General features: G+C 47.4%; 1 protein-coding gene across 3 annotated transcripts in view; it reads left to right on the plus strand.

The window, feature by feature from the left end:
• Window positions 1-9,850, plus strand: part of ITPRIP (inositol 1,4,5-trisphosphate receptor interacting protein) — a 19,407-nt gene extending 9,557 nt beyond the window's left edge. For 2 of the 3 annotated variants that reach the window (XM_057379354.1, XM_057379362.1), the window contains exon 3: window positions 7,614-9,850. In XM_057379354.1, the coding sequence (XP_057235337.1) occupies window positions 7,627-9,276 (1,650 nt within the window). In that variant the 5' untranslated portion in view covers window positions 7,614-7,626 and the 3' untranslated portion in view covers window positions 9,277-9,850. Of the gene's footprint in view, window positions 1-2,093; window positions 2,262-7,613 lie in introns of all 3 variants that reach the window. The other variant, XM_057379371.1, reaches the window with a different exon arrangement.
• The last annotated feature ends 3,572 nt before the right edge of the window (window positions 9,851-13,422 follow it).

Raw genomic sequence — 13,422 nt, forward strand, 5'->3', positions numbered from 1 at the left:
TGGTCTACCCCAGTTGTTTTCCTCACTATTAACAGACAAAACTTATTTGGCTTAAAAAGGCAAGCTCTTCCTGTGGTCCTACTACAACAGCTTAAGAAGTGGGTGGGAGTCACATACACACTTCCTACCTTTCTCCTCTTGTCTCTCCTGCAGCAAACGTTSTGTTCCAATTTGTAAAACTCCTTCTTGGCCATAGCAGGGGGAACCCGAGGCATGTCACAGACTGCCCATGAGCTGTTTGCTGACATGAGCTGAGCTGGCTTGCATAGTCAAAAAGCAATAAAAACACATTCAAGCAAGGAGCAGGATGCTGAGTAACACACTGCTCATGCTGTTGGCTTCATCTCCATGGGCACCCCCTCTTGGGTCCAGCCTTGCAGTGAGTAAACAGTGAGAGCTCTGGTGACGTGGCTCTGTGTTGTTCATTAGTTGTGAAAGCTGCCTTTAGTGGTTGTTGCTGGCTTCTGATACAGGAAGAGGATCATGTTTTGATTAGAGGCATGTTTTGATTAGTGTTTTGTTTAGTGGGATGATACCTGTATGCACTGAGAAACAATGAGTTAGAAATGGGCCCAATAAATCCCCACTTGCTGAAGAAACTGAAAACCTAACATGTGCCACATCTCTTTAGGTTTTGAAAAAGAGCCCTAGAAGGCAAATAGTTCCCTTTGAGCCACAAAGGAGGCTTTGCACTGTCTAGGCTTTGGGGTTAGGAGGGCTGTGAGATTTTATGGCAACAGCTTATAAATGCACCTGTGTATAGTGAAAGCTGAGGCAGAAGGGGAGTACCTGTGAACATCCTGAGTGCTACTGCAAGAAAAAAAGAAAAAAYGTATCCTGCTTTTACCTACAGTGGTCACTGGAATGTTAGGGRTTCAAAMTGCAKCAGGGGAGAGATAACAAGGAGRYCTGCATAAAAGCTTCCTCATGGCATAGRCAGTGAATGACTGGAAGACAGGAGAGACAATCCCTGTCTTTTGTAGTAACAGTCAAGCACTTTGCTTGGAGAGATACTGAAAAAATCACTTCTCCTTTGGACCTGGGCCTGCACAGCAGTGTCTGCTTCCAAAGCACTGTCAGTGCCCTTCACATGCTTGTCCCCCCTGAACCCTCTTGCCCATGGGAAGGGAGGGCTATCTAGTCCTGTACACAGGATGAGCATCAGCATTTCCTTGGAAATACCTGATCTGATGACCCTCAGCAGGAAAATATTGTTTCCGAAAGTCCCCAGCAGACCTGTTGGGCAGGATGTCCGACTGGGGCTGCGCCACTGACCCTGTTGGCACTGCAGCAGGACAGGATGTCCACGGATATTGCGAAAGGCTAAGGTTCTCAATCAAACAGCAGAACAATAGCTATCAGGCAAGCGGCCCTGTCCAACTGCTATGCCGTGGCCAAGGGCTAATCTGGGGTGTGGCTTCCAGGCATGGTTTGGAAGGCGGTTGCTCTGCCATTTCTGGTTCCCATAGTCCTGGGCAGGCCAGTTGGCTTTTCAGATTTTAAACGTGGTTGTGTTACCAGTCCCAGCATCCAGGCCCCTGCACCTCATGTACTGGTGCATTTGTTTCTTCCCCACTTGGTGGCTTTGGTGGAGGGCCAAAAACAGAGCCCAATCCCACCTGTCTGTGCTGAATCAACTATGATTCTGCTGGCAGCTGGAATTCAGTACTGTGTAGCACTAATTTAATGCTCAAAAACYAAGTCAGAACATGAGTTATAGCTGCTGTGGCTGGCACTGTTCTGTCCCAGTCAACTTCTCATCACACTGACGTCCTGCAGGTTAATTCATAGGGGTTGAAAGAACAGCACAAGCTGGTGCTGGCTCTCTATTGGATTTTTCATCTCTCAGTTTTCCTATTTGAGCTGTGTGTGCTGCAGCTGACTGCTCAGGAGATGGGAGAGCAGGAGCCTGTCCAGGCTGCCCTGTGCTGTGTGGGTAAAGGGTTGTCTAAGGAACTGCATCTTTCCAAATTTTTCGCAAGAACAATAACACTGACATGCATCTCTGCAATCCCCACTTCTCTGTCATTGTGCAAGTTTCTTACAAATCAGAGCTTGTAGTCCCCACTGATAGAAAACATGATTTCTTGCAGTGGCAGCTGTATCATATCTCTGAATACTTGCAGAGGTGGCAGTGATAACAGCAAATTGGAGAAGAATATGGCGCATTACTAAGGACTTCCAGCAAACTTTTGTTCTTGACTAGATCTTCATAAATGCAGCAGAAGCTTTTTTCAGACTACACACTCAAAGGCCAAAAGGTAATTTGTTTACTGTTGCACAGCAAGAAAAGGAATCATAGAGCTCCCAGAAGCTCATCCATGAGGAAGTTCAGCTGGGCTGGGCCTGAAACCCCCCAGATTGAGGTTCACATCTTCCCAGTGAAGTCCCAGTTGCAGGTTGGTGGCGGAGGCTAGGTTTGAGCTGTTAATCTCTCCAGTCAAAACAAGTAGCAGAGTCCTTCCCAAACCTCAAGGACCTTCCCAGTGAGAGAGTCAGAAATCATATCTATTCCCATGACAGTTCTGGTTTCAAAAATTTGGCAGCTTTCAATGAAAAAAGCCTCCCAGGCAGCTGTAGTTTCTATCATCTATCTGAAATGCCTCTTTTCTTGCAGCCTACCAAAGCAAAACACAATGTAGCARCCACCTATTCAGTGCCTTTTGTGTCAGCCAGATTGCAGGAAGCAATCGAGTGTGTTGTAAGCGATGTCTTGGCGTGTTCCAGTGTAATACTGAACTGCACTCAGTGGCTTGACTTGGGTTTTTCCAATTTAAGAATCAAAGCTGCAGCTCACTCCTACCTGGTTTATTTCTGAACACCAGCCAGAGTGTGTTTTGCTTACCRTGATTCAAGATTCAGAGGAATAAAATGGCTGGAAAAATAAAGCTGTATGAGGAACTCTTGAGTAAAGAAAGGCACTGTTAATGAAAGGGAAATATTTTCCCATGTCTTCAGAGAAGGTGAAGGGTTATCTGGGCTCAGAGCACAAGAGCAGCCTGCAGAGGCAAATTGCAAGCTGCTATCTCTTTCTTTCCTTTGCCAGGTTGAGCAGGAGGCAAAAGTCTGAAGCTGCTGTGGAAGGGGCTGTGAGGATGGCTTGGGGACATCAGAAAGGAAGCACATTGTAGCTGGAAGGGACAGGACATTGTTAAGGCTTTAGGCATTGTCATCTCCATGAAGGATTTTGCTGCTCCTGCAGGAAAATCCCCTGTGGCAGGGTGGCTTGGGGAGGGGGAAAGCACACATTGCCACAGGGCAGCAGCTGCCTCAGGCTGGTTCACACAAACCCTGTGTGAAGCTCTGTGATGCTCCCAGGTGAGGAGGAGAAGAAGCTGAAGGTGGAGCTGCTGCTGCTTGGCTGTTTGAAGGCTTCTTCCTTTGCTGCTTCCCTTTCCTTATGCCACACTGCCTGGAACTGTGCCCAGGTGAGCCAAACTTTACCAAATTGTGAGCAAATGGCTTTCAGATCAGCTAGGGTGAGAGCTGGCCTGCTTCTGTTTGTGGCTTCATGGCACCAACCTGAACCGCATGACAGCAGCATCACCTTTCCCCTTCCTCTCTTAGAGCTCCCTGCATCATCCAGGACCTGCTATGAAGTTGGTCAGGATCCTCCAGCCTGGGAAGAAGCTTCAGGCTTGAAAGGATGAGGCCTAACCTGCTTGGGAGCCGAGGGTGGAGGGCTGCAGGAGCTCTTGATGGACCCTTTGAACATTCCAAGTGCTGCAGGATACAGCTGGTTGTTTGTAATCAGGCAGCAGAGTGATCAGTGGTTTTAATCTTTCTGAGCCCTCGCTCCCCAGCTGGAGAGTGGGATGGTGGCTGCCCCCTCACTTCCCAGGGTTGTGCAGAGTGGTCATTAACCCCAACTCAGTGAAGCCCCTAGTCACTGCAGCAGTGAGTGCCACAGAAMATCCCAGAAGGAAACATTCTAGTGCCAGAGGCAGGTTTGAACAAGTAGCATCACATGCTGGGCAGTGAGCAGAGACAGCTTTACATCAAGACAGTGAGGTTTCACCATCCCTGGCCCTTCTCCTTTTCCCAAGGGACCTTCTTTGGTCTTGCTGCACCTTTCCCTGCTTTGTGCTCATGGGAGAAAAGAGGAGTCTCTGCATTCTCGTCTTGCCCAGAGAGCAGGGCAAGGGCTGCYTTGGCTGCTGGCAGGGGTGGCCTGTCTGTGATGCAGCAAGGACCACTGCACCCTCTCTTGGGGTCTTTAGAGCCCCAGAACTGCCACAAGAGGGTTTGCAGGAGTTAGGTAGGATGTAAGCCTGTTACTGAGTCCAGATGTTGCCTATATTTTACATGGGRAAAAACTGACAGGGTGAGAAATTTGAGAAAAGTTGCAGATTGCTTTGACAASTTGCTGTTTAAAAACTTACRAATAGCTTTTATTTTTTTCCCCATATTTGAAATGTTGCTAAATTTGATGTGTAGTTTGAAAAATCGCCATTTTTCTTTCTTAGTCTCCAGCTGGGAAAAGTTTGGACTCTCCTTCCCCACACAAAAGCTGTCTCWGCCTGTGCAGGCATAAATATTTTTATCAGGCTTAAATAGCTCGGGCTGAAGTTAAAAGCAAGGGAAAAGAGCAGCCTTTGTTATGGGGAGTGCTGGAGTGCCATGGCAGGCAGTGCTACTGGTTTCACCTGTATTATTGAGTCTTTCATATTAGCCAGGAAAGCTGTGTCTGGGAGATGTGGGAACGCTCTGCCCATACCATCCTTGCTGCCACCGAGGCCAGGCTCTGCTGACTTCGGTCACCGAGCAGATTAACCTTAAGCCTTAATTGAGGTTAATGTTTGGCTTCATTTTCTGGTGTGAGTAGCTACAGTAGAAAAAAAGGGGCAGTTTTGACCAGCAGAACTTCTGGGCTCAAAGCAGACATCCCTCTTGTAATGCAGTGTGATCTGAAGTTTTTGTCACTTCCATTTTCCAGAGGTTGATGTCTGTAGCATTGGTAAGGGAAGAGATTGTGTGCATATTCCCAAACCTGATCCTACTGAACTGGAGTATCCTGGAATGTCACTGTGGCCAGGAGTGAATTCAGCTGAGCCAGCCAGTGGTGGATTTGGGGATGTTCTGCCTAACTCCTGCTGCTGGCAGAGCTTTGGGACAGGTATCCTCTGGAAGCAGTGTGCCCATGGGCAGCTGGGCAGGAGAAAGAAGATCCTAATGAAGATGACTTCTTTCAGCCTTGTSCATCTGAGCAGTAATGTGGTAACAGTAAAACATTTCATCTGCAGGGACAGCGGTCTAACAGGGCAGAGCAGTGATGTCACCCTGGTCAAGACTGCATGAAGGAGGCCCCTGGCCCCTGGCCATGTTATTTTTAAGCTTGGATGGCACACGTGGTTTGCAAGAGCATTACACTAGGGAAAAGAACTCACCAGCACTTCCTGCCCTGCCCTGGCAAACTGATAAAGCCCTTTGCAAAGCARGGCGACCTGAGTTTATTTTTAAATTGTGCTCAGGCATGGAGCTTATAGAATAACTGGTACACCCAGATTTGGGCATTAATTCAGCTTTGTTACTTGATGAGATAAAGACTTAATGTAAATGTATAAAAGAACAAGATAGGCCCACAAACTATTTCCAGAGCAATGTCTGCATAAGAACATTCATCTATGCATGTGCATAGGATCTAAAAAAAGGGTGGTTGGTAAATGTTACGCAGGGAGTGGCATGGAGCATTATCCTGAGCACCGTGTGAATTTTCTTGCTGCTTGGACAATGCATCTCAATCCTGTTCCCTTCCCTTGTTATTCCAGTCCCAGCCCTCTCATAAGCCAAGATAATTGGAAGCCGAAGGATACAGTTCCCATGTACAGTAAATGTTCACATTGAGGAAATCCAGGTTCCTGCAATCAAAGCCAGCAGTTTGTTGTGCAGTTACGATAACAAGGTCCACTGGGGCGGTTCTGTCTTTATTGTGTGCCCTGTGGAGGYATAAATGAGATTGCCAGAGATATTTTCCTTTTTGCCCAGATGCTGGGACAGCAGGATTGCTGTGGCACCGAAACGTGCTGGGTTCAAGCCAGGAAGGAGCTATTCCAGGGGGTTGGAATTACAGTCCTGAGCTCCTGGAGCACATGGAGTGCATTACCATCTTTTGGCTCTCTGTGAAACAGCTTCATTCCCACAGCAGGATTAATTAGGAATGAGATTGCTATTTCTGGTCTGATTGATGAAGTATTTTATTGATAGACTTTATTTCTGTAACAGAAACCCTTCTCTCTCAAGCACTTTTGAGGCATTAAAGCAGCTGTGCTAAAATTTCCCAGCTGGAAGAAGAAATATCCCTGCTTATCCATCTTGTCCTCCATATCTCCCTGTGCTAGGACTGAGAGGTGATTTTGCTAGAAAGAGGGACTGGTGAGCTTCCAACGTCACAGCAGTGCATGACAACTTCAGATTTTACTGCCCTGAGCAGCCACTTGGGCTCTTGATAGTGATGCCTGCACTCCAGAAACAGATATACCAGCTGGGAGGAAACAGCCCAGGCAGAGACCCTGGCAATGGGACCATGTCCCAAAAAGTTGGGAATTCAATCCTTTSATTGTGATCTCTATGGCACAGAAAGCTTTATTAAATGTGGGGTTGGAGCAGCRGGACCAGTAACCACACGAAGCTACTCCAAAACACTACAGTGGTGCCAGGGGCCYGTGCAGGGGGTGACACATGGGACTGTTGTTGGCACATGGCTGGGATGTGGCTCACGGCCTTTTTGAGGTCACTACAAGTAGGAGTGAGCTGGCTGCAAGCACAGCTGTTAAGGAAAGCTTGGGAGGGATGGCTTAGACCAAAGCCATGGTGTTTATGAATGTCTTCCCCAGGWCMGTAGCAYAGTGAGCACCAAAAATRACCAGCCTGATGCTTTTAGAACCAYTGGGYTAAAGGAAACCCTTTCCATTTTAGCAGAGCTTTTGTCTGTCTTTTTTTCTGGGGACTGTGATCATGAGGCATCCTGGGGGCCAGAAGGGTTTGCCACAGCCTGATCCTGGTGGTGCTGAAGGGCAGGAAGAGCCTTGCCTATAGTGCCTGCTTAGAAGAGCAAAACTCTGCATGCTTGTGCCCACCCAGGTGCACATCACCAGCAGGGCAGTGAAGGTTGCACTGATCCAAGCAGGCCGTGTGGGTTCCCAGACATGCTTAACACGGAAGATGGCCAGGACAGACCTGCCTATGCCATTGCCACATCAGAAACCCTAGCTTTATGATGAGAAAAAGCTGTGCTCATCTCCAGTCCTGCTTTTTCACACCTTTCTCCTGCCTGGTTCTTTTTTCCCTTCCTGTCCCAGGAATTCAAAAGGAGAGACAAAGAAAGGATATGGCTCCCCGTATTGCCCAATGGCATCACAGTGGGTCGACAGCAGGAAGTGCCTTCACAGTTCTGTTTTTCAAAGTCCATTTGATAGGAGCTACTTTCATCCTCACCCTCTTTGGGAAGCTAGTTGATAACTTGCAGAAATGGACGTGTACTTAGAAGATTCTAGATTTGAACATTTTTTTTCAGAAAGGATGTCAAAGTTTTTACTTCCATTTTTTTCACTTGAAGGAATGTATAGTCCAAATCATGGGTCATTCCACCTTTCTTTCTCTTCTTGTTCTTGCAGGGAGGGAACTGCCATGCCCGTGGGACTCTTCCGGGTGTGCCTACTGGTGATTACAGCTATTGTCAACCACCCGCTCTTCTTCCCAAAGGAGAATGGCACTGTCCCCGAGAACACGGAAGAAATCATCCAGAAGATGAAGGAGCGGGAGGAGAGCCTTCGGCTGGAGCAGTTGCGCTTGGAGCAGGAAATAGCAGACCAGGAAGCCTCRCAGAAGGCTCTGGAAAAGGCTGCAGAGGTAGTGGAGGAAAGCAAAGAGGGAACGGTCCGATGGGATATGTGGACTGCCCTTTCCATGGTCATCTTCCTGCTGATYGAGCTCTGGAGGCAGGATTTCCAGGAAGGGAATTGGCAGGACATAGGAGGAGAAGAGGATGACATGGCAGTCCTGGGGAAAGCATTTAAAGGAGTGGCCTTCCCTGACAAGGCTGTCYTGGCCAGCTTCTATGAGAAGCGCATTCTGGGTACCACCGGAGACATGGCCAGGATGCGGGAGATGGTGGARGGCTTTGCAGATGACCTGCTGGAGGCCTTGAGGAGTGTTTGTAACCGGGATGCCGACATGGAAGTGGAAGATTGCATGGGTGTGGGGAGCATGTACGAGAACTGGAGAGTGCGTAAACCCTTTGTCTGTGATCTGATAGTGCCTTTTGCCCCCCCAGAGCCTTACTGCTTTCGCTGCCAGACCTGGTGCTCTGGTGATTCTTTTCCCCCAGATGAACAAGGTTATGGCATTATCAAGGTGTGCAGGGCAGATGAGGATGYGACAGGTTGCATCTGTGACAAGACTAAACTTGGGGAAGATATGCTGTGCCTCCTCCATAGCCAGGTSAGCAGTACCAGGCCCAGCAGTGAGATGGAAGACCTCCTGTGCTTCAAAAATACTCAATATCTGGATGCCGACCAAGTCATGAAGTGGTTCCAGATTGCCGTCACTAAGGCCTGGAACCGAATCTCCCACAAGTATGAATTTGACCTTTCCTTCAGCCTCCTGGACTCGCCAGGAGCTCTGAAGATAAAATTTAAATCAGGGAAATCAATTGCCTTCAACCTCACCCCTGTGGTGCAGTATGAGAACTCTGACGTTTACTTCATCTCCCACTTCCCTCGGAGCAGCCTGGCAGCAGACATCCCCTCCAGCACCCACTGGTTTCTCACCTTCGCCGTGTAYGAGAGGAGGTTCATCCAGCTGGTGTCCAAAACACTGCCTGCCAATGCCTGCCATGTCAGCTGCCTTCAGATCCTCTCCTTCCTCCACGGCAAGCAGTGCAGCCTCACAGGCCCCAGCGGGCTCACCAACTACCACCTGAAGACAGTGCTGCTGCATCTCCTGCAGGCGCGTCCCAGCCAGGACTGGGCCCCAGAAAAGTTGGAGGCCCGCCTGCAGGACATGCTGAAATTCCTGGAGAAATGTTTGCATGAAAAGAAGCTCTATCACTTTTTTATTGGCAATGGGAAGGTGCCAGCAGAGCTGGGTTTCCCCATCATATTTCAGAGGGCTGAGCCTCTCAACCTTTTCCGTCCCTTCGTGCTACGCAGGGAYATTTACAGGAAGACGGTGGACACGTTCCACGAGATGCTCAGGAACATGTCTGCACTGATAAATGAGTACACAGTGCACATTCCCCTCGCACACACCAACGGGATCCATAAGGAATCCCTTTAACCAAAGGCAAACTCTAAGCACAAGTCCAGAGGGCGACTTTCTGAAGCCTGCTGGAGACAACTGACTTTGACAATACAGCTTCTTGTCTGGAGCTGAACCAGTCCTGGGCCRTGGTTCCTGCAGAAAGGAAGAGGCRGGGGCAGAATAGGGAGAAACTGGAAGATGAGGTGTTGAAATASTTTTCTGTTCCACTGCTGTGCTTGGTTTTATGCAGCTAAGAATATATTTTTCTATTGTRTCTCAGTCATGCTACAGCAGTGGTGAGCAACAAATATAAGTAATTTATTCAGATGCCTGCAATGCAAATGGGGGTCAGGGGTGTGATGGTGGCCAAATAGTTCATTTCCTTTAGAAGGGGGAGATAAGAACAGGGTGGGGGAATCAGAWGAGACAGGATCTTGGGATCAAAGGAGCCCATCTGCTTGCAGACAGCAGGAGCTCTTCCACCAATGGGAAGTGCAACAGAAGACTCCGTGCTGATGTGGAGAGGAGGAGGGTCATGCACAAGATCTGGACTGCATGGAGAGCCTTAAATAAAACACAGCTTCAAAAGGGAACTGTGGTTAAAAGAAAAAAACAAGAAGAAGAAAAAGCCTTCTTGATATGACTTGCACTTAAATGGTGAAAAAGACCCCTGCACATCTTTTCTCCTGCGGGAGGATGTAGCAGGGCAAGGTCTGTGTCTTCAGACCATTTAATTCGAGTCTTCCATGGTAACATGGCCAGTGGTTTATAATCCTGCCCATTTTGTATGGATCAATGAATAGGAACCTTTTTTACCTTACATAAATGAAACACCACTATTGGGTTCTGACAATTTGGGTTCTTTGTTTTCCTTACCTTGGGTACTAAGGCTTAAGAATAGTTAAGAGAGAAAGGAAAAGCAGAGATTGAACTATATGATCTTTGGAGGTCCCTTCCGGCCCAGACTATTCTGATTCTATACTGCTACAAGTTTTGCTTTCATMCAAGAAACAGTTCTCCAAAATTATCTTGTAATGAAGCCAATCTCAGCAGTCTGGTAGCAGGAGTGAACAATCACCCTCCAAATGAGAGTGTGACTCTCTCCACATGGTTTTAATGAGTCTGAGACCAGCAGAAAGGCTCTGAGCTAGGAGGAGGAGAAGGAGGAGATGAAAAAGATGCACATGTAGTAGACCTGGGCAGAGCGYTCTGCATCTGCCTTGTGATCTGTATTGCTTCCCTTCTGCTCCACATGTGCAAGCAAAAGCTGCTTTGTACATTTTCCTCAATCTTTTTAAAGGCTGCTGCTCTGAGGAGCTGGACTAGCAGACTGCAATTTGCTGAAGTGGGAGWGCAAAGGAGAGCTGCTGCAGACTTTCAGGTCAGGGGAGAGTCTTAAGGTATGTGCTAAAAAAAGAAAAAAAAAGCAGAAATGGAAATGCCTGAAATCCCTCATGAATCATGTTAGTGCYGGGCCAGTGGGGTGCCCAGCCTCAGCAAGGAGGCTTTGTTGGAGGAGAGGACTCAGGAGATCCTCACCCTCCTGAGTGTGGGGTCCAAGCCAGGGCCTCGGTGCATAATTGCCTTTTGCTGGTCCCAGAAGCCAGGCCTCCAGTGCTAAGAGCCCTTTCCTACAATTTTCTTACACTAGGATTTCCTGCAAAGTTTTACACTAGGTCTTCCCTGAATCCTGTTTATAAGAGGGTGATCATTCTGTGAGGTAAAACTCGTCAGGGATGCTTTTAGCATCACTCCACAGGTCCCTTTTTATCAATCCTGTCACATCAGAGAGAAAATTTAATCCTGTAKCACTGCTGGGGACAGCACACAGCATGAAGTTTGTTATCCAGCCTTATCCCATTGATAAGCGAGTTCTCCACAGACATGTCCTCTCCTCCCTTTTCCTGGTGAAAACCATTTCACCGCCTCCTTGGTGTCTCCTTTCTCTGTCCCTCCCCCAGTGAGGGACACTTCACACACAAAGGCAGAGAAAGCTGTAACTCCTGTTTCCACACCTGGTTGATAAGAAAGCGCAGGTGGGTGGACAGGGAACTGTGCTCAAATTACTGCCTTCCTTGGCTTTTACTACCACAGGTAGTTAAGTGGGATCTCTGAGCAGAAAGTAAGGGGTAGGTAGGAATGAGAGAGAAGAGGCTGGTGGGTAATGCCAGTAGGAGAAAGTCTTGGATCTTCAGTGCTTGCTTCAGCATCCTTGGTGATGAGTGCCTGGGAGATTGCCAGGGCTGGCAGAGCAGCAGGGCAGGACTAATTGCTGACGCTATCAAGTGCTGTAAGCCCCTGGCTYTCCTTAGTCCAGCCAAGCAGGCCTTCCCCAGTAGGAAAGAGAGCAGGAGCAATCTCAGGGGACATGGCAAGCAGGTAGTGACAAGCAGAGGTACAGGGAGGGTGGGTCAGCACTGTAGCCTGGAGGCTACGTCAGAAGCTGTGTAAGTTGTTTGCCATRTGAGTAAGATTTGCCATTTTTACCTGCACAGGTTTATTGCAAAGTGCCTGTAGCAGATCCAGCTTTACATGGACTGCTGGCAGGCAGGTCAGCCTGGAGCACTTGTGGTTAGAGTTGCTTCTAAATGTGCTCCCAACCCAGCYAGAGAGAAATTAGAATTTCTCTGCCATTTCCTGTCAGAGTCTAAATTTAGACTGTCCAAAGAACAGAAACAAATTTGTGACCCAGGTCTCTCAGGAAATGACATTGAGAGTTGAAAAATAACTTTTATATAAGGTTGTGCAGGGGGAGCATGAGAAGAAAAGGCTGCTGAACAGAATAAGGTAACTCCCCTATTAAAATGTCAGAACAAAGCTTTGCAACACCAGTTGCAACGGGCTTGTAAACGTGCCCAAACTCGTTTTTACACAGCCCTAAGCACCGCTGCTCAGACTCAAAGGGAACCTGAACTGATAAGTGGATTGAGTCTTTTGTTCTTTGTTTTCTGTACTTGTATGCCTGTTCTCTCTTACGCCCAAACTGACCCTGAAGTGTTCCCATGGGGTTTAGTTGAACACAAGCTGGAGTTGAATTAAGTAATTTATGGATTTGATTCAACTGACAGCAAATTGCTTGGCTTAATTTTCCTACATGCAATGTGCTCATTTTGCCCTGAGCACCTTTAAAGTGATCTGGTCTGTGCATTTAGGCTGTGAGGGGACCCACTCATACCTGTTGTCTGTGATTATAAGCTGTGATGCAGTCAGCCTCAGAGAGGAGATCTTCCTCACAAACCAAAGGTACAGACATGTCCCATCAGAGGAGAGGTGGGAGAGAGCACAATTTCTTTGGATCACACCTCTGCCATGGTACAAGGAGGCTGTGATGTGAAGCACATGATTCCTTGTCTCTCCTGTATCAAATCTTAGCCCACCAAATACTCACATATCAATAAAAGYCCACGCTCACACTTCACAAGATAAGGTTTATAAGACAATTCAGTTCCGTTGGCTGTCAGACAATAAAAATGTCCTTTTGATTTTTTAGTGTTGCCCATGGGTAGTTCTGCCTTGATTGAAATCTGGGTGGGTATTCATAGGAAGCAGCTTTAAAAGATGGGAGTAGAAATGAGATTTTGTGGTTTAAAGTGAAAAATGTTCTTTTAAAACCAAAMTCTATATGACATCTGAGTAACAACCATCTCTTTGGCAATGCCTGTGTTTCTGTGAGACATCCTAAGGAAAGGTAAATGGCCTGTCCTGGACATCTTTCTTGTGCCTTAATAAAGTTCTTAATATTTGCTAACCAGATGAATTCAACAGATGAACTCTGAGTGCCTTCCACTGGTTTCCAACCACTCCTTGTGCCCTCAACTTGTGGTTTTAATACTTTATTACAGGCTCTGTCAAAGCAGTGGAATTTGTGGTGGGTTGATAGCAACCTATGATCTACAGCATAGCCTCAGGAGCCTTTTGCCTTTAGAAAATGTCTTGTTCTAAGGTTATTATTGCTGTTCAGGAGCTGAATCTCTTCTAAGGGGAAGTGTGGGTGTTCACTGTTAGGCAGCCACAGAAAACAGTTTCTCTCTCTCTGTATACAGGTCTTACAGGGGTATAAAGATGTAGTTTAGCAAAATTATCCAACAGTTTATCCAGTATCAAGCAGCAGGATTTSGTGTTTGTTCACCATCCATTTTTAATGCAAAGTCTTTGCAGTGTTTTCTCTGTGGTGAAGAAATG

This window comes from Malurus melanocephalus, unplaced genomic scaffold, assembly GCF_030028575.1.
Source record: "Malurus melanocephalus ecotype Western Australia unplaced genomic scaffold, MMel_1.1 scaffold_12, whole genome shotgun sequence".
Classification (NCBI taxonomy): Eukaryota; Metazoa; Chordata; class Aves; order Passeriformes; family Maluridae; genus Malurus; species Malurus melanocephalus.